At 44.7% G+C, this 25,748-nt stretch overlaps 1 protein-coding gene across 1 annotated transcript in view; it reads left to right on the top strand.

Annotated features, from left to right (window-relative positions):
- COP1 (COP1 E3 ubiquitin ligase) overlaps positions 1-25,748 on the top strand; it is a 1,876,694-nt gene that overhangs the window by 852,945 nt on the left and 998,001 nt on the right. The window contains exon 13 of the mRNA XM_069641145.1: positions 25,155-25,263. Within this exon, the coding sequence (XP_069497246.1) occupies positions 25,155-25,263 (109 nt within the window). The remainder of the gene's footprint in view (positions 1-25,154; positions 25,264-25,748) is intronic.

The following is a 25,748-nucleotide window of genomic DNA, read 5'->3' as shown; positions in this document are numbered from 1 at the left end:
CGTGCATTTTGTTGCTGGCGTTTGATCAGTTCTTAGCACTTTCAACTTTGGCAGATAGGAGGATTACACAAGCTTTAAGTGATTTGCCCAGGATAACATCGTTTTGTCGAATGCGATGTAGTTGAAGCTTGTATAGCACAATGTTTTCCATTTGTGCTGCTTCTTGGTGCTAGGTTCTGTAAGAGAAAAGTACAGGACTTTAGTTCTTGAGCGGGTGGAAAAATGCAAAATCTGAGGTGTTGGTTGTTCTTATTGGAAGGATCTGGTTTCTGTGTGCTGGTCAGATTCTATGAGTTGTCAGCACAGGTGGAGTAGGTGTAGCTAGATATTACTACCAGGTATTGTAGTCCAGCTCGGTTACTCACTAATGATACCACCCTTTGAGCGTGGATTGGGCAAAAGGGGTTGTGGAGTGTATTGGTTTGTGGTGGTTGATGTATAATTGCTCAGCATTTCTTTTACTGATGTGTGTGTGTTTTGAAAGTTGAGAGTGCAGGTTATTGAGGGTGCACTGGTTGATGTAGTTGAGGGAATGAGGAAGCTGCAAATGTGGTCTTCTAGCTCTACACCTCAATGTAGCCATTTGACAGATCATTTCTAATGCATTGCTACAGAATATGGCACAGACAAATGTGACTTCTGTAAATCCATGCAACCGAAAACTGTTATGGAGCATGTCATGAAGCCTATATGAATGGGTACTCCCTAATTTCTGTTATCGGGGGGTCAAGTCTGATGGAAGGGAGAGTCTACGAAGAAAAAAAGTACAAGACAGACTGACTTCCCCTCTCTAATGGCCCTGTGAAGACACAGGTTTAGATACAGAGAGGCTGCTTACTAATTTTACAGACTAAGCACCTTGTGGGAAAAACTTATTTCAACTCAATGCAATGTAGCATAATCATAAATCACTTTAATGTTAATTCATAAAAACATAATTAAAACACATTATTGGCTTCTACGTGAAACAGTCATACCTTTCATTCCACTCAAACGTTTTACAAACACGGGGTTCTACAATTTGAATGTTCTTCTAGCATATTCATTATTCACGATATGCATGACATAGGAAAAAACATTTGGTTTTCCTTTTGAGTCGACATATGTTTCGGCCCTTGATGGAGTACCACTGTTGTCGGAGGTGGTCAATAAAGCGGATGTTGGGCCATCTTCAGGACATTCATTTTTTCTTAGAAGATTAGTTTCATTCCGCATTCACACACAAATGCCAGATCTCCAATATGCGTGAAGAAAACCGCGCCCGCCAGCTCGAATGCAACAAAGGATCTTCAAATGAGCACAGACTTGCAAAGAGGCAGCACTACAGTTAACAGAGGTGGATCAAGCCACAAATGATGGAAGCTGTCTACCATTCATCGCTACTAATATAAAAGTGGTTTTGAAGACACACCTACACAGAGGTGCCCTCCGGTTTCACAGTGCGACCTAGGGAAGATCGTTCTCTTCCAGGAAATAGATCAAGAAGTTCTTTAAACAAAAATGTACTGATTCTCTTGAAATGCTATGTAAAAATATAACTTTGCTTCCTCCTTGGCACCATGAAGCACTCCAGCTGCCTTATAAAATGTTGCAGTGCTTCCTCCTTGGCACTATGAAATACTCAAGCTTCCTCAGAAAATGTCAGTGACTACTCTTTGCCACCATGAAATGCAAGGTTTGCTTCTTGGCACCATGAAACATAACTCAGTTTTATCTCTTGACACCATGAAACAAAGCTTTTCTCTCAGTGTTCGTCTCTTGGCACTATGAAGCATATGGCTCTTTTTTTCACCGTGCTTTTCTCCTGGCACCATGAAATATACCAGCTTCCACTTTCACTGGGGTTATCCACTCCCAGTCTTATTCCTCTGCATCTGTCTGGTCGACTCTCTGCCAGACCCAACTACTTCAAGCGTGCACCACACACACTTGTCTGCATTTCTTTACAACGTTGTAATGTAGACATGAATTTCACCAATGCCCTTTCAACTCTAGCAGACAAGCAATGTCTTTGCCTCCTTTTAAACGCCACCTTTCTTCTAGGGCTACTTTTAAACAGTCTTGCCTTTTGTTCACCCACCAACCAAGTATCTTACAATTCAACCTCTGTTACTTTTGACAATGTAAGTTCTTGGCTAATAGCTGGGTCTCCCACACCATATTCATTCATATACAAGCCCTACCTTTAAAGATGTGGTATCAGCCCCCTTTCCTCTGGTGGTAATGGTTATTCCCAAAGTGAGTTATTTCAGTCTTTTTTGGCTGAGGGCAGTACTTGTTCACCTCTTTGCTTAAGGTAATGCGTGGTTGTTCTTTCATGTTCAGTTTATAGAGGTTTAATACTTGATAACAAGAGACATTGTTGTCAGGTCTTTACAGAGGCTTGGTATTTGTTTTAAAGTAACTTTTAAGTGCACGCAACCACTTTTCACGTTGTTAAAGCTGTTTGAAAAACGTATTTGGTTTAAACTTTCTTATACAGCATATTCGTTCATACGCGAGTGCTACATTTGTTGCACTCCACTATCTGACACGCTCTGGTCAGTTTATTCCGTTTCACTTCTCCGCAAGTGAAAAGCAACTAGTTAAAGTTGCACGCCTGCACTGCACTGCCTGTAGCTTGAGAACACTCACCGGCTCTTCGGCCTCTGTCACAGGCTGCAGGGCTTCTACCACAGGTGTTTTCTTTACCGGGCACGCTCCTCTCTGCAAGTTGCCTTCAGTTCCACCCCACTGGCAGAGTTTGGCTCACCACGACCCCTTGGAACAAGCCGTCCTCCAGGCACAGTCTGCAGCATGCTTCTCGCTGCGAAAAGTCTGCAATCAGGTTCATCTGTGTGAAAACGTTCAAACTTCATGCTTCCCGCTGTGCAACCTCTTCAATACAAATTTTGGGGGGAAAGGACCAACTCGGAATTGGAAACTGAAATAAGTGGATGGTAAATCCCGGCGCCTCTTCTTTCCTCCTACTTCTGTGGATTTCGCCAGCAACCTGTTTTCTTCTGCCACCTCCCTCTGCCGGAGCAAGTACTTCTGCTGCTACTATTTCTTCCACCGCAACTACTGCAATCAGACCTGCACCTGAGGGAGCTTTTTAATCCTCCCCTCCTCCTTCAGGTGTGGGCTGTTAAGACTAATTGCCTGATCTTCAGGTCTACACTGCTCTTCAGCCCTCTTCTTCGCCCCAGTACTCCTTGGATTATGGGACTTGGAGTCCCAACAAACAAAATCAGTTCTAAGTAGTAATTCACTATTCTTGACTTTAGAACTGTTTTGTTTACAGATTTTAAGTTTAATCACAGTATGGAAAGGCAGTTCACTGAAGCCACCATTTACAGATTTCTTTTCTCCATGCCTTTTGGAGCAAATCACATTATGTGTAATAGATTCCTCCTTAAATTGGATATTTAAAGATGTTATATCCCATTTGCCCATATTTATCAACTTAACATGGGGATCATACACGTTTTAATGACAATAAGCCATTGTATGTTTTGGTATATATGAAAGCGGATTTCCTTTCAAAGGAGGATCCCGTCTCTCTGCCCACGGGATCCCTTTTGCAGAAGGTCCAGTAGGCCTGTTCTTTTCTGAATGCTGGTAGTAGATTATTCTAGAGTTTGGCAGTCACGACTGGGAAGCTCTTGCCCCCAATTGAGAGACGATTAAAGTTGGGGATCTTCAGGAGGTGAGAGTTCGACGATCTAAGAGTTCGTCAGGGGCATATTTCTCAACGCAGCGTGAGAGGTAGGTCGGGCAGTGTTGGAGTGTTTTGAACTTTATTCTTTCCTGGATGGGCACCCAGTGTGCATCTCTCCTGGCTTTGCAAATATGGTCGAATTTGGAGATACCAATGGCTACTCCGAGAGCCTTTTTCTGAATCGTATGGATTGTTTAGGTTGCGTTCAGAAGTACCGGTAAATAAGGCGTTACAGTAGTCGAACTTGGCTCCTGTGATGGCTCTTGCAATTGTTAGGCAGTTGGGAGTGGAGAGGAAGGGTCTGCTGGCATGAAGCAGTTTGACTGTGAAAGCCTCCGCTGAGGCGATGGAGTTCACTTGGCCATATCTTGAATGAGGAAGGTGACCTTAATTTGATCAGGGAATGCAAAATGCATGACTTCCCAGAAAAACTCCATAAGTAGGACAAAAGGTTGGCTTCCAAACTTTGGGATTTCAGTGGCCTTGACAGTTCAACTGAATTGGTAGTTGATGCTTACTAATCCTTACAGGTAGGGTTAATGTGCCCTACTAGAAGACCATTGCAAAGGCAGTGGAGATTTGTGTAATCTGTCTCCAAGGTATAGCATATCCTGGAATTGCACAACAAGAACATTTACCACCAGGAATGATTTAAACTTAATCTACTATTAAAGGCAGTCAATTGTATAGAGTTGGTATAACTGATAGAGTGACAGAGGTTATACCTGGGAGGAGTCTACCTATTCTTCCCACAAGTAGAGATCACCACCCCTGATGCCTGGGTCATACAAGTTGTTATTCAGGGCTGCGTCCTCCCTTTTTTTCAACTGTCCTATGGACAATTCACCCCTAGTTACCCTGTCCTCCACTACTGCCTTCCAACTGGAGGAAATCTCTCTGATTCTGTCCAACACCATAATACAACTTGTGCATGTCTCTGGGAGGCGGTGGCATTCTCGTTTAATTTTTTTGGTGTAGAAGAAAGATTGGGGCCTGCAATCCCTCCTCAGTCAAGTATTGGATAATCGCTTTCACCTGGATCCTTCTGTCCTAGGAACCCCAAGATTTTCTGTTTTCTCTGGACCTTCACAATGTTTACTTACATGTACTGATCCATCCCAGAAATGACTGTGGTTAGTGGTTGGAAATGTCCACTACCAGTTTGCGGTCCTGCCTATTGGCCTGCATTCTGTTCCCATGGTGTTTGACTTAGCTGTTGGCAGAGGTGGCTGATCACCTCAGGCATGGAATGGATTTACGCCTTTTACTGCTGGATGACTGCCTCGTTCAAACATGCTGCCCAGAGCTAATGTCGGCAAACCTTTATCGCAATTTCTGCTGGAAAGTTTGGGTTTCTCTCATTACTTTGAAAAGTCCCAAGTTTCCCTCTCTCAGATGCTCTGTCATCATGCCAGTTCTGGACATGCACTCTTGGAGGGCTGCCCTCTCGAAGATTGTGTTGTCAACAATAGTCAGATGGTGCAGCTGTTATAATACCAGAGCTGGGTCCTGGCCTCTTCCTTTCTCCACCTTCTTGTCTGTCATAGCCTCTCCTGTACCTTCCTGATCCCAGAGCCTGTTTCCTCATGTTGCCCCAGTAGCTGCTAACTGTTTTAGGTGACAACTGCAGAACTTTTGCAGATCTTGATCACTGGTCACAGGATCTCCTGTGGTGGGTCCTCAAACTTGTTGAGGGGAGAGTGCTTTCAGCAACCCTGGCCGCTGTTAACAACAGTCACAGCCTACTCTTGTGAGCTTACCTGGACAATCTGATCCCAAGTGGCTTGTGGCTCTCAGCGGAGTCAAGGAAGTGCATTCGTCTCCTTGAGCTGCAGAGCATCAGGCCAGCCGTGGTTGCTTTTCTTCCATCCGTGCAGTCATTATACTGATAGATAATATCGTGGCCATGCATTAGTGCAACAAGAGAGGTGGTGTGGGTTAGCTGCTTCTGTGCAGGTTAAGCGATGCAACTGGGTTTTAAGGCGCTCTAGAGTAATTTTTCCTTGTAAGCAGCCTATCTCGCCGGGATAGAGAATGTTATTGCGGATGCCTGAAGCAGGCGTTAATCTGTCTCCCATGACTGGACATTGTCAGGAATTTATGTATGTGATAGTCTCCTCTTGGAGGGTCCCTCAAGTTGACATCTTCGCCACCACTGTCCATTTTTTTTTAATTTTTTTTTTATTGTGATCTTTAGTTTGTACAAACTTTTATCACAGAATTTCCATGTGGTTACTTTCATCATTGAATGTCAGTTTTCCCAAGCTATTTACTTGGGTTCAAGGGTTAACGTTTGAGTCTTCTATTGTTCTTTCAAGATTGTGTCTAAAAAGTCGATTATCGTACAAGTTATTTTCATGTTGTGACCTGATGTCACACGCGACCACCATTCCTCACTATTTCCATTTATTGGAAAGCAAAAGCCCAAATGAAAAGCCCTTTGACTCGCGATTACATCGCAATTTATGATCAGATGGTAAAGTGATTCCGTATCTTTTTGCAGTGTCTACATAAGTCGTCTTTTTGCTCTGGATTTTTTCTTATCCATCTCCTTTCGTTTGTAGTACATTTAGCCGAAATCGCAAAAATTGGTCTCGATGGTGGCGAGATGGACATTTGACTAAATATTTTGGCTGTCCATTTAGTCTGTTTAGTGCAGATCCTGACGGGAGTGTACATTTGAGGAGTGCTCTTTTTTCGCTATCCAGAATCCATCCCCACCATTGGAGACGTTTTTTGACCAGCTGCGGGTGGTATTGCAGAGAATCGATTTCAATGTCAGCGGTCGCCATAATTTGGTCTACTTTATAGGTCCACTCCTTTAGAATCTGTGAATTTGAGGTAAATGTGTCTGGTTTGAGTATTTTGTAAGCTGGTTCTCCAGGGTGTTCCCTTATTTTGCGTAGGAGTGCACAAGCTTTCCAGATTGTTGCGTCGTATAAAGAATTTATCCCCAGTTCATATCGTAGGCTCGTCATCGAGACATATCTGGGTAATCGTAGGGCTTTACGCCAAAACAACCCTTCTACTACATCCCATACTTTAAAGTCGCGGTTCCATGCACATTCGGCCCCAAATGTAATTGCAGGTAGTACTTTATTTAGGTAGAATGTTAGTAATGGTCAAACAGAAAAATTTCCGTATTCGTTGTGTAATTTCGGGCCTTGTAGGGCGTATGTTAGCATTCTATTTCGCAGGTCTTGGTACCATGGCCATTCTCTGATGAAAGTGCTGTAGATGATTCCGAGGTAACGTATCACTGTCAAATGGAAGTGCTAGTTCTGCTCAAGGGAATTTCATCCGCTGAAGTCCCTGAGGGACACCTAATTTATAGAGTAGACCTTCAATCTCCTCTGTCTCCCCATTTCAAATTACTTCAATGACGCTGATCCTCCAGAGATTGAAGAGGTTTGGCTTCACCCTCCTTCTGAACTCTGCCTAGATAATATGGTTCCCAGAAATTCTGGACATGTCCATCTGTGTTTCCTGTTACCTCCTGCCAAGGGTGAACCTGCTCTCCAAGGCACATGGCAGGGTTTGCCATCCAGACCTGAACAGTCTTTGCATTCATACTTGCCTGCTGAGACGCTCAGATACATGGAGTGGGACATGTCTGACAAGGCTCTGGCCAGGAGGCCCGATACCAAGTTGATTTAGACCTGTAGGTTATATAAACTCTCTGGCTGGTGCCATGTGATTGGTCTGGTTCCTTTTGACTTGTCGGAGCTCTTCTGTAGTTGACATTTTGCTTTCTTTGGCACAAGAGGCCCTTCAGATTGGCACTGTTAAACCGTACGTGGCTTCTATTCTATTCTTTAATTGGATTCACGAGCACAGCTTCTTCTTTACGATGCCTTTTTGGAGAGGGAAAAATTATTGATTTCCACCATTCCAGTTTGCTGTCCTTGCATGTAATTTACCCCTGTGCCTTACTTTTTTGATGGTGGCCCTGTTTGAGATGTTGCATTCGTCCCCTTTCAGATTGCTCACCCTTAATGTGATTTTCTGATTGCCATCACTTTGCATGCTGGTGAGTGAATTACAGACTTACCTTGTCGTACTTTTCATCTCCAAGAAAAGGTTAACTTTAAGGTGAGACCATTCTTCCTTCCCTTAGGGTTGTTCAGAAGTTCACATGCCACGAAATATACAACTCCCGTTGTGTGTCCTCTGCCTAATCATCAAAGACAAGAGTTTTCATCAGCTGGACCCGCAGAAAGTTCTCAGTAACTTTATACCTCCGACAAGAAACATCAAGAAGGAAGACCAACTGTTCGTTTGCTGCTGCTGAGGCTGTTACCAAACAGACTCTGCCCTCTTGGATTGTCCTCTGCATTTCTGCATGCTACGATCTGGCCCACGTGGAAGTGCCTGCGGGTGTGCCTGCATCTCTGCTTTACAGGGGTGTCCCTTTTGTGGACATTGCCAACCACTACTACCTAGATCCCTTATCTATTCAGGACAACTGATTTGGTCATGTGTACTCCAGAGTTTCCTAGTGTATATGATGCTTCTTTTCTCTTCCTCCTCTAGATTTTGTAGTGCTTTAGGGATATTTCTAAGAAGAGGAATCTCTCAGTGTAAGGCAAATATTAGAATAACCTTTTCCTCCCACAGATTCCTCACCACCCTCTCATGCTACCCCACATTACATATATCTTGTAACCTCTTGTAGTTCTGCTGTTCCTCTGCCTCTGATTGCGTGGGACAATGAGGAGGTACTGAGGTCGTGTGGTGCAGCTGGCTTCATATATACTATCTATGACCTCAAATCTGGAATCCTGGACTTCATCAACACCTTGAGGAGCAGACACTGAGCTGCAGTGCGTCCTGTGGTGGTTGTAAAGGTTTCTGAAGCCAAACTGATGCTCAGAGGATGCTTCCAACATGAGGAATCTATAGCACAAAGGACTAATACATCAGAAAGAATATTATACAAGGCAAGTAAGTTGTTGTTCTGTAATTATCAAGCCATGAATGCTGCCACCTGCATCTATATTGACTTCCAACTATGATGTAGAGTTGTTGTTTTTAACATGTTGTGACAGGAAACACGACCAATACCAGCACACAGTATATTGTAGATATTGTGGCAAATATGTTTAATTAAAATAGGCATTAATAGCTATCAGATGTGTAAAACCCCAGAACTGATGACTTTCTTGCATTTTCCTCATTGAGCAACTCGCTCTGTAAGAACTTAGTTTCAGTCTAAATCATGTCATAAAGACCTGTTTGCTGCAGCAGTCAGAGATTATAACCACACCTCTTAACTGTTTCCCACTTCACTGTAATTTAGTGTGACACGATACTGCGAAAGGGCTTCTTTATGATTCGTTGTAGTTCTTCCCGAGCTTACGTGTTGCATGCGTGTGAACATGTTTCCTTGTATGAATATGTTGCAAGTGCCGAATGACTCTAAGACGCAAGGTGCTTCTGTCTTCATCCTTGGCGCATGTCTCGCCAGCTGCAAGCATTTAAGACAAACAGGAAAAAGAGTGTCCTATTCATATATCTCAGAAATAGTCCATGGATATTCAAGTGTATTTCGTCATGAATGCCTACCTCACCCGCATATTGCTTTTTCTCCCAGCGCATCTTAACAGGACAGTGTGCACAGTTACTGGTGTCACGTCATCTGTCTAGCTCCCACCATTCTCCAGCAAGGGACCTTCCCCAGATGAATGAATTTAGAAATATCCCCCACTTTCAGATGTACTTAAACAACAATTGCAATCCACAGAGCCCACGCCCCTTTTTCGTGCTGCAACATTTTTGCAAGATATTTTTTCGTGTAGTGTATTCTTCTCCATTGTTTGTGTCAGCTAAGTGCTTTATTAATACTTCTTCAAAGACCATCACTCCTGTCTTCCAACTGAGTGCGAGGTGCCGATGGCAAGATGTAGGGTAAATATAGGCACTCGACATGCCTGTTCTCCTCTGCCTGGATCTTGGCAGTGACACCAGTTTATGCAGATGTATTGCCAGGATGCCAATGAGCGAACTGATGGAAGGCAGCTAAGACAGTTGCCTATAAACAGATTACAGCGAAAGAGAGTGAAAAAGCCAAGATTTCCCAGTGAACAAGAAAGATCGAGACAGTGCCTTATCCTACATCAAATGTGATTAAACAAATATATATAGTCTATGAAAAAACGTTTGTTGCAGTGACATTAAGCGGATGGTTTAACGTGACCACACTGTGGAAATTCGGTTTGGCAAGTTTTGAAAACTGTGCCACCTTAACTCTGGGTCCCCCTTTGCTCAGATCATTAGCAAATTGATGACCTCACTTATTAGATACTGGAAACTAGAAATCTGTTGAAAAGCTTAGCTTTGGAGTAATTTTGCACATCTAGTGATTGTTGGTGACATATAGGTGTCAATGAAGCGATAGCAAATTGTTAACAGAGACCACTCTGCTTATGGTCTTTTGTCTCTCAAAGCGATGCTTCAACACCTTTATTTGGCAAAGTGAAACTTTAGCGAGTAAGTAGCTTATTTGTTTTTGCAAGTTGAGGGCAATTTTGTTAGCCCTTAACGTTTTCTGCCAGTACTGCAAGGGTTATTGGCTATCATTCAGATAGTCAGCACAGACAACATTTTCATTGTTCACAAACCAAGGAGGGACTAAGTCCATTACCCTCTTCATCCCCAGGCGCTTTGAAAGTGAGCATTAGCTTGAGATGACGGCGTCGCGCTATCTGTATATACATACATACATACATACATAGAGAGAGAGAGAGAGAGAAGACACCCAGACCTGGCGGCATACTACGTATGGACCATATGTTGACCTACACGTAGTCCTGTTCCCCACATAAAATGCCCCACAATATCCTCTGTACTTTTCCAAGCTTCCCAATCCTATATCTCTGCATCACAACTTTTGAAATGATTGGACCAGGACATTTTCCGCCCACGCTATTGATGAAATCTAAGCAAAGTGGCACCTTAATGGTCATGGTGGTGACAGGCCTGGTATCTCTTGCATATTACAAGCAACCTCCAATACCAGTTCTCTTCAAAGGGCCTCGTTTATTCGGGGACTGGGGTGATTGAGGAAATAAATATCAGGAAAAGCGTTTGCACCCCTAGCTACTCACCTTCCCAACACGACAGTTGTGAGGCAGCTACTTAAGGAATGAGAGAACACTTCATTCAATATATGTATGTCCACATTTGTTCAAGTATCAAGTGCAAGTATCAAAAGCATATTTTAATGAGCAGTATAGAAACATGTGCATTGTACAAACAATGATAAAAAGGCCACTTTAAGGTGGATTTTAAGCTTATCAGCGTTTCTTTGAAGACGCTATACCAAAAATGCTGAGAAATTGCATATAAATAAACAAGTCGGCCCCAATCAGTGACCTCAGTCTGCCAACAGATTTTATAAAGATATGTGATGTTCGTAACATAGGTGATTTAGATAATCATGAGTTAATTCCTATGTATCATGATGCGTCTACGCTTTAATCGTGTTTCTAGGGATGAAACACCACCGGAACAGGTGAATTTCTGATGTCAGTGTGTTGTCACCCCTGTCTTCAGGACGCTAACAGACGTTGGTCTTCAAGTCAAACAGGCAGTCTGCACTGGGCCTTGTGCATAGCCATTTCTACCTATGGGCAGAAACAATAAAACTAGTTTAAAACCTTGTCTACCGCTGCATTGTTTTCTTTGACATACATATACCCAAATAGCTGCCCCACTAACCTGTACTGTCAATTTCTTTTCAGTGTTGGAGGAGTTCAAATTATAACAACTTCGTGCGTGGCTTGTGCATCTGGATTAGTCAATCACTGTGGATAAAGAACCCAGATTTGTGATTATTTATCTAGTTGATTTAATGGTACATATCAATGGTACATATCATATTTCGCGCCAAATGTTGATAGTGTCGCATTAAATTCACATTGATTCACCATCTGTTCTTCCTATATATCGAATCTTCTATACATGAGATTCCATCTCCCAGAGTTCCTCACTGTGCCATCTAGAATCGGTCAAACGTGTGTAAAAACTTATTTTAGTATCTAGTATACTCGACATATGTTCGGTATTGCAGATCGTTTCAGTTCACTTACTGCAACAAGGGAAGTGTCTCTTTAGCGCCTGCTCATGCGGCGTTGTTGTTACTCGGCATGTGGTATCGGGCTCTGTTCTTGGTTTGTTATTCAGGGAGAGTCCAACCTGAAAGAGTATTTAGAGCAGTCAGGAACTTAGCTGTCCGCTTGTTCTCAGAAGTAATTCAGTGGCGCGTAGTGTTCGAACACTTGTTTGCATCGCGGATGGATTCAGCGGTCGCGTTTAGAGAGGACTCTGCATACTACTACAGCTGTTAGTTCTCTCGTATCAAGGCTGTTTGAGCACTAGGCGCCTGCTGTCGGTTCCCTCGGTGCTTTCAGCACCGCCATCTTGTATCAGTTTTTTTCTCTACGAGAATGAATCCACCCATATCTTCTAGTCACTTTTGTTCCCAAGCTATTAGACTTTGTCAAACATAGATATCTTATTCTGCGGTGTGAACCCCACAGTATTCTCAATGATTAATTAGAGAAGTTATGTGTCGGGAGGGCAACTTTCTCTTTCATTCACTTTAATACACGTCGGGCTTATCTTATTAATGATGCAGTATTGGGTGTCCCAACATATGGCAATATTGAGGCGTTTAGATGGTATGTGTTTGATATCTGTCTGACGGATCACTGCGGATGTTCAAATGTATAGTGTGCAAAAAATAGCACATGTTGTCAGTGGAAGAACAGATTCCACTCGACAGAAATGTTTAATCCCGCCTTTACTGTATTTAAGTCAAATATCCATTTTTGCTCTAATTTCTTCAGGACCACTACCAGTTCTCCTCCACAGGTGCAGACACAGAATTTAACTCAACTATGAATAAGCCCTGAAAGTATTAGCTTGTCACTCGTAGTCTTACAGTGCATCTTCCTGATGGTGGTATGGGTATTTTAAGAGAGCCAGGAGACATTCTAGCAGAAAATGTTATTCCCTGAAACGGAAATGGCTTTAAGCTGTTGCTTATAGCACAAGCAAACCGTTTTAACCAATCAGAAGGGGGCTGTGACTGCAAACATGATGCATTAGGCCACGGCTGGTCCTCCGATCAGTACGACGTTGTTACATCGGTAGGTATTTTTTCGCAGAGTTAGTACTGAACATGTTAGCCTGAAAAAACGAATCAAAAAATATAGGGTGCGGGGGAGCAGGGAGATATAAGGTGTAGGGTGTGTGGGGAATAGGGAATAGATCATTTCAAAGATGGGCACCCCCCAAATATAAAAAATAAATAAAATACCTGGCGATGTAAGAACATGGAACCCTCGGATCACTTCTATAAGGGCTACATTGGTGTTTTCCTCCAGCTTTGAGTCCCCCTCTTTGTTTTCAATTTAAATGTGCAGTGTAGCATGAGTAGTGAAGCTCTACAGAATCATCTCAGGCTGGATGGCTTAATTTCAGGCACACACAAAGTCCACATTAAGCGGTGCACTCGCGACTCTAGCCCAGTCTCGCCACGCTCCTATTACGCATGCTCAGCAACACTGCAGCTTTTGCTCTGTGTCCCGCATAGTTTGCAACACAACCCAAAAGCAAAGTGGGGCATGTGGCAGGATGCCACATATCTCCTTTTCACACAACGAAGTAGCACTTCTTGTCCAGTGTAGTTCATAGTCTCGGATTCTAGTGGCACTCTTAGCACATCACAAATGCCTCTGGGTTACTACTGATTAACCTGGCTCACTTAATGGGTTCCATCACAGGGCTTTCTTGTTTACTTCCTCCATATGTCTCTCGAAGCATCAAGATGACATCTTGTTCTCCTAGGTTGGTATCTTCGCTTCTTCTTTCATTTCTATCTGATAAGCTTCAAGGGTTCTTTGCATGGGTCTACTCCTGACCTGGTGTCTTGAATCTGTCCATATTTCCTATTATGCAATATAGTTTTTTCATATCCTCTGCACTTTTACAGGATGACTATATTTAAAAATGGCCTCTTTTCTTGTTATTCAAACTTCCTTTTATCCAATCTCCTGGGTGTATTTCTGGAGTTTACATGGCATTCCTTTTATCATAGTGCCGCTATTGCTCCGTTTGGTTTCTCTTAACACAGCACATAGTCTTTGACTGATATTTCAGTAGTTACTTTAATATCTGTTCTTTAAAGTGCTCTTCTCTCCCTCATTAACGGGAATGGTGATCACTCCAGTGACTCTATTGGGTGTTGGTCTGTAATCAGCTACTGCTTCCAATGCTGTTAGTTTGGGATAATTTCTTGCAAGTGACATTTGTTGCAAGTGTGACATTCACTGAACTCACTACAGCTACGTTCCAGTAAGCCTCTCTTGGACTATCTTTTGTAAGTGTGATTCCTAAGTGTACTTCATGTGCCTTGGAAATGACAGGCTTCTCTCGAAGCAGAGAAGGCTTTAACACTTGAAAATCATATTTTCGGTCACAGAGTTCTGAGGTTATTTGCCTCTAAGGTTGCTGCACGTGCAGGAGGTATCTTATCAGGCCAGCCTTCAACCTCATTGTGTCTGATTCTTCAGGGTGTCCAAAGTCCATTGTGTCAATGGACACTCTTTATCTCCGTTTATCTGCCACTTCATTGACTTTCTCGTCCAGGAAGGGCCCCTCCCATTCAACTACAAGAACGCTGTGGACACTCTCTCTCGCTGCAGTGCAGATGTTACTTACATACTGCCATCTTGACTATTCCCCCACCGCAGAACAGGGTCAACTGTGAATGTATATTGTAAATTAGCTTCTTGTCTCGGCGTGGATTGCATGCTCCAGCTCAGGCTCAGTATGTGTACTAGTGATGGTTGGTCAGCAAACAGTCTGTGTCCCCAAAACTACGTTCTGAAGTAAGACATTATCCAGACACAGGCTAACATTTCTTGTTCCAGCCCGAAATAGTCAGTTTCTGGTGCAGAGAAAGTCTTCAAGGTAAAGGCAACTGCATGTTCTGTTCAATCTATCCTTACCCATACCCGCTTGTGTCCATCATGATGTACGTGCCTAATTTGGGGCCGAATTATCTGGAACATAGTGTTCTCAATAAAACTGTACTTCTGCAAATGTAGTTCCTTGCTTTTGTGAACACCTGAATTCGAGCCTTTCTTCAAAAACTGGTGATGGGCTCAGTGTTCTCATAGATATATAGAACACACTTTGCGTAGTGCTCTAAAAGATCACAGAATGATTTCACTTCTTACTTCAAGTTGGGAGAGGGCACATTGGTAATTGTTTTGAATTTGTGTAACTTTTGTGTAACTTGGGCCAGCTTCTTTCATTAGCGACAATGTTAACCCAGTCTTATGTTTTCACCATTCCATCAAGTCAACTTCGCCCTGCAATCAGTCTTCAGTGCTTTATTGTGGCTATGCTGGTCTTTCCCAAATGGTAGTCTTGCTGCATGTTGGGTTTTGTGAAGACACTGCTGTTGGTCTGCATCTCTACTAGCACAGACACTGGGAAGAGGGTTGCTGTCGATTTCTCTGAACAAGGCTGTGGAGAACGGCACAAAGCCAAATGTTGTTGTTTGCCTTCTTTAACAGGGCCACTGGGCTCAATTATTCATTTGCTTCAACTGGTTGTATGGTCCCTTCTTTCCGCAGGTCTTGTAACAAGTCCAAGAGCTTGCCCGTCTGTTGTGTTCACTGGCCTGACTTTGTGTTTGACTAGTACTGCGGCAATGCTTATTTCTATTTTGTGAACACATTTCTTTACACAACCCAAACTCCCTGTAAGAACGGAACTTTTTATTGATCCAGTGTGTTTGTTTGCAACAACAAAAACGTGTTCTCTGCTGCTGGGGTCTGACTTCATTTTCAGTTTTCAATGTTTGTGACTGCTAAACCTAGAAGGCCTGTTTGTTCATTGCCAACCACACTTTTCCAGATTCTGTGCGACCTTGAACGCGATGACTGTGTTGTAGGCAGACGGGTCTACACAAGCCGCCGTAAAACACCGGGTTTGAATTTCACTTTCTTTACAGGAACTTTCTCTTGACCTATTTTTGCCATGTATTTATCCAAGGGGGACGAAGTGAGATCTGAGCAAGAGCCTGCCGTCAGCCTGAATTCATCTCTGTTGATTCTAACCACACAGTGTGGTTTAGGTCCCTGTCGCCTTTCCACTGTCAGCAGCTAATAGGGCCACAAATACGTTTTCACGTTCACTTCCTCCGTCAACTTTTTTTCTAGTGTTCCTGCTCTGTGTTTATACCAACATATCTTCACAAAGCGACGGAAATGGTCATATTCTGCGCACTCCCTGTTCCTTTCAGAGTCTGGTTGCTTGGCACTAATAGCTACCAGGATCTACTTTTGGCACTCGAGGCCAAATGATGTCAAACAAACACACCTATGTGATTTAACTCATTTGGGACAATCTATAAATAAGCATTAGGACAAATGTATATGACATTTTAAGCATGAGTGGGCCAAACAAACAAAATTATTTGCAACTTAAGGTGAAGTTAGATTTGCAGAACGCTATGTACTCTCTCCTGGTTTCCCAGTGGCGGCTCCTGATCACTTTAATGCCGAATACCCAGGAGCTGCTTAATTTCGATCCTTGGGCATGTATAAGTCTTCCTTGTGTTTTGAAACCCGTATTGTGGACTTACCAGCATGTCTGACCATTGCGTCTGTAAGATCAGTGAAATCGCATGCAATCTCAAATTCACGAAAGCACACTACACCTTTTGCAAATTAATGTGTTCCATAACCGGTCCTATGTGTTTTTACCGTGCGTTATTTTCCTACTGGGTTTTTCTGCTTTTTCTACCTTTTTACCATTCTTAGCCCCCAACGTTATATCTCCCAAACAAAATATCCTTTCCCCAAAAAGCCATCTTTTTAAAATAAAAATGCCGAGTGGGGCGCTGTTGCGCACTATAGAAATGGCCGTCTGTTTTCTGAGCTCCTGCTCCACTGAGAAATCCTGCGCCTAAATATCCTCTTTGGGGCTCCCTGATGCGCTAAAAATAGAGGTACGGATAGCCCAAACATCCGTGGGTATTCCCTGACATTTCTGGCAAGCTACGATCAAAAGTGCCGAAGCTACGGCTGTACGACCCCGCAGCCGACCCACGCTGAAGGCGCGATCCGGCAGGGAGTACTGAAGGAGGCCAGCCCAAAGCCGTGGATGCAGAGGGGTGCAAGGCCGCTGAGGGGCGGAGCCTGTGCCTGTAACCCACGCTCAGCCTGAATCCTCAACACGCGGCTGGGGCGCGGATGCGGAGAGGGTGAGCAGCGTGGAGATGGACCGGCAAACCTCCCGATAGGACCTGGGCGCGCGGTGCTTCCCAGCTCCTGAGCCCCAAGGCCGCCCCCATATCCTGCTGTGCACTGCGGAGAAGGTTGTGCAGCAGCGCCACAATGCTGCAGTGAGCAGAGGCCTGGAGAGATCACAGCAGACGCCTCGGAACCAAGTAAGGGGGTCGGAGGTGTGGCGGATGGGGAACGGGGCCGCATAAATACGATTTGACCGGCAGGAGCCGGCGGGCCCCCCCACCGTTGAGTGGCTCTTCCGGTACAGGCCAACGGTCCCACTGTTGTAGGCGTGCAACACGGGTGCGGGTCGCCCTGCTGAATGCACGCTGCTCCAGGTGTCTCGACCCCCATCCCCCGCAGGCTGGAAGGCCGGCCTCTAGAAGGACATAAGAACTGACAGAATAGGCCCAAGAGGCCCTCGTCATGTGCGGCCCTGTACAGGCCACTGTGACCATCCGGATAAAATAACGCAGCACTGTATGCAAACACGACCATCACACGCGTTAAAACGCACAACAATGCAGAAGTGCGAGATTCTTTAAATTGCACACTGGTGATGGTCCCCCAGATGCTCCATAACATTTAAGGGCATACCACCCTGATAGGCGGGCCGGCAGGAGAGCGCAGTACTCATACTAATTAACTGGCAGACAGTGGGGCTGAAGGCTCTTAAAAGATGAAAGCACTACAAACTAGTACAAACTCCGTAATCCAACAACAAAAAACATGAGGAAACAGTCCACTCGTGGTGGACGGGCTCCCAGCCTCAGAGCCTTGTCCTAGTCCCCTCACAGAAACATCATACAAGGAACAGAAGTGAAAGGGCACAGGAGTGTGACTAGCCCAACAACAGACCATTGAGGGCAACAAAACAGAAAATAGCACAACAAGATTATGGGCGAACCACACAAAGTGGGGAAAGGGGCCAAGACTCCTAGCAACAAGAAGAAAGGCCCAATGGATGCTAATACTGGCAGTCAAAATCAAACTACTACTGCGGACGTCCACACTAGCACCAATGAGGCCTTAGATTCAGAAATTGGAGATCAAGAAGACAGGCTGACAACAAAAGTGCAAAATGGATTTCGTGCAGTGAACATGAAGCTGGATGATATAGTATCCACTATTGGCTCCCTCAAGGCTAGAGTGGAGAAAGAGAGCGCATGTGTCACGGCAACCGAAAATAGAATAAGCACTAATGAAGACACCATTGCACAACACAGCCGGGACATAACCCAGATTTAAAGACACTATGTCCAAACTACAGAATAAATGCGAGGACCTCGAATCTAGATCGAGGCGAAATAACATCCGAGTAGTGGGCGTGTCGGAATCATTTGGAAAAGGCCAAATGGAAAAGCAACTTGAAATACTACTTAAATCCTTATTTGGGCTAGAGGCATTCTCCGAACATTTCCTAGTAGAGAGAGCACATCGTACATTGGCCCCCGCTTCCAAACCAGGCGCATCGCCACGCACGATAATCGCAAGACTTAATTACAGGGACAGAGACGCAATCCTGCGAATGGCGAGGGAGGCTGGAACACTCCAATATGAAGAAAACCAGATCCATATATACCCGGACTTTTCTGCCGGGGTTCAGGTGAGCAGAAGATCCTATGAGCCAGTCAAGAGACTCCTGAAAGAACGCCAAATCCCATATGCCTTGATGTTCCCAGCCAAGATGAGCATCCAACATGCAGGAAGGGCGCACTTTTTCGAGTCTCTGTACGAAACCATGCGATATATCGAAACCTCCATACCCCTGCCTCCCAGAGGGGGCGGACCGGTGCAGAACAGGCCCTGGCCGGTGGATTAAGAGACGCTTAATTGATGAATTTATGCTACAGCTACCGTATCACTGAGGCTGCAACCTCGACAACTTGAAGGCCAAGGCGGCCCCACGCAATCTGTTCAAGCGGAGTGCTGGAACCAAGTCGTTGGCCATGTGGAGCAACATGGCTACCCCTGGAATACTCCACGAGTTCAGATGGGAACATCGTCAAGTTGGGGGTGACGATGAGGGTGGGAGGGAGCAGAACTTATGTTTGTTTTGAAATGGACTTATTATGGAACAATGGAGGGGTTTGTTGCCACTGGAAGGCGTTATGTCCAGAAGGAAGGTTGATGGAGGTTACTTGTTTGTTGAATATTAAAAATGTGGTTGCACTGAGACTGGCGCTGGCCGGGTCGCACAAATATCATAACCCTGCTAGATGAGACAATGAGCCTCATTACAAATCGCCCGGTATGGAAACAACGGTGGCGGTAAACCCGCCGCCACCGTTGTTTCCATGCCGGGCGATCACAACTCCTGCAGGCGGGAGGTGATGTTCCCGCCAGGTCTGACCTGGCGGGTTTAACACCGCCCGCCTGCAGGCGGACGAGGAAACACCGGCAGCATTACGAGATGCATGATTAACACCATTCCGCCTCCGTGATTCCCGGGAAACCGGGGTTGTAATGCCCCGGTAATTCCGGGAATCACAGAGGCGGAATGGTAATACGAGTCCAGCGATAACCAGGCAGTTTTACCACCTCGGTTACCGCCAGACTCGTAATGAGGCCCAATGTCATAATATCTCCCTATAATGCACGGGTGACGGGTTGAGGATAAAACTGTTGACATGGAATGTACAGGGATTAAATAACCAGATGAAAGTCAAGAATATTGGTAATTACGTCACCAGGCATGGCCCCCATATCCTAATGCTACAAGAAACGCATACAATGGGAGTGAACAACATGCATATACTGCCCTAGTGGGGGAATTTAAGGTTCCATACTGACTACTCCTCCCAATCCAGAGGGGTTATTACTCTTATTCATCCAAGTTTGGGATTCAGGTTGGAGGGTCACAAGGTGGATCAGTTGGATCGATATGTTATGGTGTGGGGGAGGGTCGCGGGCCAGCAACTGCTACTGATTAACACATATAGGCCCAACATAGATGACCCTGCTTTCTACATGAATATATACCAGATGATTGCCTCACTTGATGTGCCCAATGTAATTTGTGGTGGTGACTTCAATGTGGCTCTAGATCCCGCACTGGATAGGTCCACGAAAACTATCAGAGCTCCGAACAAGACAGCTCTGACCCATTCTTCCACAGCTTTCGCTGGTAGATTCCTGCGGGAAATATACCCTCGTAGCAGGAGATACACATACTACTCCTCAGTTCACGACTCAGGGTCTAGAATTGACTATTGGTTTGTCTCTTCGGTTATGACTGCTGCAATGAAAACGTGTGAAATCCAGCCCCGTACACTATCGGATCACTCCCCAGTATCGTTGGAGCTAATGCTCTGGGGTGGCCCCTGTCCTGTAAGGAGGTGGAGAATGCCGAGTGGTATGCCGGGGACCCCGGGGTGGTGGAATCACTACATGTCGAAAAAGCAGAGTTTTTCACCAACAATGTAGGATCGGTTGGTACATACTCCACAGTGTGGGAATCCTTTAAGGTCTGGGTCAGAGGAGTCCTGATGTCCAAGTCCGTTGGTATGCTGAAGGGTGTGCAGGCTGAGCTAATGGACATTGAAAACAAATTGGATACATTGGAAGAGACCTACACCCGTACACAGGACAGAGAAATATTAGCTGACATACACACACATCTCCAGGAATTTGATAAGCTGGCCATCAGAGAAGTGCACTATGTGGCAGCCCCTTCACGGGCGCGTAGATACGGGGAGGGTAACAAAGCTGGTAGAACACTGTCCAACCTACTCGAACACGATAAACCACCTAATCAGATCACTAGCATTCAAACTGAGCAAGGGGAGGTTCTCCTGAAGGAAGAGGATATTAACGGGGAATTTTGTAAATTCTATAAAAAATGATACGCAAATAATGATAAGAAATCGCATGGAGAAATTAAGGCATATCTTGCGACTCTCTCCCTTCCAAAACTCCATGATGAGGGTCGCTTGGCAATGGATCAACCGGTAACGGTGGAGGAAATGACGGAAGCAATCAAAGCTCTGTCATCAGCCAAGGCACCAGGGTCAGACGGGTTGGGAGCCGAATTGTATAAAGAGTTCTGCGAGGAACTCGTTCCTATATTAATGCAGGTATGGGAGGAATCCCTCGAGAGTAGTGTATTGCCCCCAACTATGAGGGAGGCTATGATAACTGTGCTTCCTAAGCCTCGGTGACCACCACAGGATGTTTTGTCCTATAGGCCCCTGTCCCTTATAAGTACTGACGCCAAATTATTTCAAAAGTACTGGCCAATCGACTTCTAACAGTAGTACCTACACTTGTCCATCCAGACCAAAACGGGTTATCCCCACAAGGCCCTGAACCTCCACAGGCTCTTTGGCATAATGGCAAAAATAGACCCGGGCAGAAGCGCGGTGGCAATATCCATCGACGCCGAAAAAACCTTTGATTCGGTCTCATGGGATATATCTCCTGGCTGTACTGGAGGCATTTGGGGTGGGCCCCAATTTTATTAGATACGTAAAATTACTATACACTGATCCCGGTGCACGGGTGTTAACTAATAGATCCATCTCCGAATTGGTCCTGTTGAGGAGGGGCACTAGACAGGGATGTCAATTCTCACCCCTGTTATTCGCATTAACCATAGAGCCGATGGCGGCTGCGGTGCTACTAAGACATTCAGGCAGCGGGATAAAAATGAAAGGGTCCATTCAGTTGATTTCATTATATGCTGACGATATGTTATTATATGTCTGGGAGCCTGAGATAAACTTAGCACCCATCATGGCGGAAATACAAGAGTTTGCAACTTATTCTGGGTATACTGTGAATAAGGCCAAATCTGAAATATTCCCGCTTACACCTGCCACCAAATGCCCCGACATAATAGACGGACTCAAATGGTCGGAACAGCACATTAGATATCTAGGGATCCTTGTGTCCAGGGATAGACTCCCACTATATACAGATAATCACGAAAGCGCATTGCAAACTCCACATACAAAACTTCAGATGTGGGGGTGTCTTCCAATTTCATCATAACGGTAGGGTCGCCATCCTTAAGATGAAAATTTTACACAAGCTGCTTTACTTCTTTGTCAACGTCCCCTTATGGCCTGGTAGGACTTTTTTCGCCAGACTCCGATCCATGGTGGTAACATTTCTTTGGAATGGGAAGACAGCGAGGATAAGGTGGGAAAATGACAGAACCATACTCCTTTGGGGGTATAGCTGCCGCCGACTTTGAGCTTTATTACTATGTCACCCAAGCGCAATTTACAAAATACTGGTCTAATGCTTCAGATAGAACACCCCACACATGGATAGATGAATACACCACACACCCTATGAACATACAATCAGTCATTTTTGATTCACGAAACAAAGACACCTGCGAGTATAATCCAGTAAGCTGCACGGTCAGGGCATGGGAGGCCATCTACAAAAGGTTGAAACTGGAGACACCCTATAACTCGGAAATACGCTTATAGAACTTCCCGGGTATACCACCTATGCACGACAGCAGCATACAAAAATCCTGGGACCCAAATAGTGAGATAAAAGTGGGTGACATGTTTATTAATGGGAAATTTGCGACCCTGAGGGAGTTGCTGAGGGCACTGGGAGATGGGCCACTCAAGACACTTCAATATTACCGCATGAGATCTGCATTTCAGAAAAGATGGCCATTATTCCCAGACTAGCCTCCGCCACACCCATGTATACAGTGGGTAACTGCTAAAGATGGCCTGGGAATTTCTAAGCTTTTTTCAGCAGTGCAGACCCACACCCCCACGGTAAATCAAGTCAGAGAAAAATGGGAAAGGGACTTGCAGATGCCCATTGAAGAGGAGAAATGGGCCAGGTACTGCTCACTCACTAAGAATGTTTCACTTAATGCTGGGTTACGGCTACTCCAAATCAAAATCCTATACAGGCTGCATTACACGCCGGCTAAAATAGCAAAATTCGCACCAGAGAGCTCCGGTGCCTGCCCTAAATGCAATGCACTCTGAGCCGGAACCTTACATATGTATTGGGAGTGTCCGGTTGTGGCAGGCTTTTGGAATGCTGTGGCTATGATGCAGGTCCCCCCTGAACTAACTCCTCAAAAATACTTGTTTGGGGGTCTTGGCAAACGCTCCGAGAAAGATAGAAGACTGTTTAATATCTCATGTGCGGTGGCCAAAAAGTGCATCTTACAAAAAATGGAAAAACACTGGTCCACCCAACATGGAACAATTTCTTTGTGAATTAACATATGTCAATGAAACAGAAGAACAATATGTCTTGACACAACGAGCGGCATGCCGGCCAAAAGACATTTGGGGCCCTTTCAGAGGGTATTTATGTAATACGATCTCTGATGATAAGTCTCTGTAAAACTGAATGTACAAACAAATCAAACAATGTATACTTGTTTAATAATTGAGGTGCGATGTGGAATGGTGCCGTGTATCTCAAAGGTGTATCTCTTTGTGACCACTAATAAAGAGTTTAAAAAAAAAATGCAGAGTGATTTTGCTTGCTATTCTTCACTGAACAATATGTCCAGTGAATATTCAGCAATAAAATCATTGGATAGCAATTAGCATATATACATCCTCTTAGAACAGGAGTGGGATGTCCCTTCCGGAATGAATGCACTCAGCTGTTGCTTCCTTCAGTACACTTTTTAAGACACTGCAGCATTTCCACAGCGCTGCTGTTTTTGTAAACAAACTTTGACCGTTTGTAATCAAGTCTTACCAATGTGAGACATGGTCGGTTCCCGTGTTTAGTTGTTAGAGTGATGGCTCTGGCAGCAAGGCTTTACTGGCTGTGGAAGAGTCTTAAAAGCTTGTTTCACTCTTATGCCCATTGAATCAAAGGGGATGATCACTGATTCCACAGTTTTTCTGGTCCCTTAGAAGTTGTCAGTTGTTCGCAATACCGGCCACGGCTCCACCATCTTGCGAAAGTGCAGAAGCCAGCAAACCTCTCCAATGATATATCTGGATTGGTGTGATCATGTGGGCTTCAGGACACTTTGTTTGCAAGATAATTGTGCAGGCCCCTGGAATTAATAGAAATATGGGGCCTGAGAGGGCTTGCTGCTCTCAAGCACACGATTGTAGCCATACGAGTATACGGAGGCCACCCAATCCGTGGGGGCTGCCACATTCAACCTTTACAGGCTTCTTTTAGGGCTTTCTCTCCATTCTGTCTTGACTACAGCCCCCATTCAGAAAAGGGTCTGAGCTGGTAACTGTGGCACTCGCTTTGAGGTGAGCAGTAGCCATGCCTTGTAGCACACGCTTTCTTGTAGGAAACAGTGTCTAGGTGTTGGACTCAATACTGATTTACACAGGTGTGCCTGGTGTACAGCAGGTTTCAGCCCAATATATCTAAAAGGGGCTACCATCCACCACTCATGCCCAAACAGCTTTGTGAAAGATATAAATCTGGAAACCGGCGTCCTTTGGGGCTCCTTAACCCTCAGGAGCTTATGGTCTCTCAGAGAGACATTCAGGATTTGCGCCACTGGGGATGTCTTTGATGAGGCCTGATCAGGGAAAGGATTGGTGAACTAGACTGGAGCACATGGAAAACATAGGGACTTTTGACAGCGGTATAGTGCAGCAACTTCCATCCTCCGCTATTGGTACCTTGCTGCATGTCTTACCTGTTTCTCTTGGATTTTTGAAACCTTTTACACAGAAGCTTAACATTACTGGAAAATGCTACCTTTGTGGGAGTACATGGTAAATTGTTTGCTATCTGGTCTTTTCCCCAAAAACAGAAAAACTTTGCGTTCATTTGCACATTTTAAAAAGATGTTCTCTTTTAAAACGTCATCCACAAAATATATAAATTGTACTTCAAATTTATGAAGATAATGATGAATAATGCTTGCATGTACAGTTTTTGATTGTCTCCAAGTATGTTACTTGCCCGTTGTGCAGTGCCTTGCCATAACTGTGCATGTTGCTCCCGTTTAGTATCTTACCAACACTGTGTGTACATTAAATGGGACCATGTTTTATTGGATTTGTCACAGTCGAGGACTGGTGCCTCCTGCTCATTGGGTACCATAACAATAATATGGGCACAGGAAAGTGTTTATCAACGTCTTATAGCTTACCAGCAACGCCTACGTAGTGGTTGGCAAACCAAACTGGATAGGCTCATTATCTTTTTTCGTTTATTTTCTGCAGCTGTATCAGCTGGAGCAGTTACCATAAAAACCTTTTGGCCAGCAGTGACTACGAAGGCACAGTCATCCTGTGGGATGGGTTCACAGGGCAGAGGTCGAAGGTATACCAGGTAATGTTGGAGATGCACATTTGTCCTCAGAATGTTTTTGATCTTTTCTGCTTCTTGCCCTCTCTCAAGCTTTGTCTACAAACAACCTCCTTTTTTTCTTTTTCCCCAACCCTTTTCAAATGGTTTCCATTTCTAGCTTTGCTTGTCTGCTCTATTGCTTTGAAGCTTTCTGCCAGAATGTTGGGATTTAAACCCACGCCCTCTTGCCCCCCACCACCTGAATCAAAGAACCTCCCTTCTGCCTCCTTCCACTTCCTCAAATGTCAGCTTTCTCCTCGTTTCATCATCCTATTTTGCCATTCATTCCTTCAGCGTTGGTAGAGAATTCACCAGGCCCAGGCAATCTCCCTCTGATGGTTTGCCTTTTTTCATGGTCTGCAAACCTTTCCTGGCTATTTAGCTTGCCATTCATAACTGATAACTCCTGTGAGGGTGGTTTCTTACTCTATATATGAAGGATGGGGGGGGGGGGCTGACAAGACTTT

This window comes from Ambystoma mexicanum, chromosome 1q, assembly GCF_040938575.1.
Source record: "Ambystoma mexicanum isolate Mex_15411 chromosome 1q, UKY_AmexF1_1, whole genome shotgun sequence".
Taxonomy (NCBI): domain Eukaryota; kingdom Metazoa; phylum Chordata; class Amphibia; order Caudata; family Ambystomatidae; genus Ambystoma; species Ambystoma mexicanum.
Note: the sequence above shows the minus strand (reverse complement) of the source record. Positions and strands in the feature narration are given on the sequence as shown.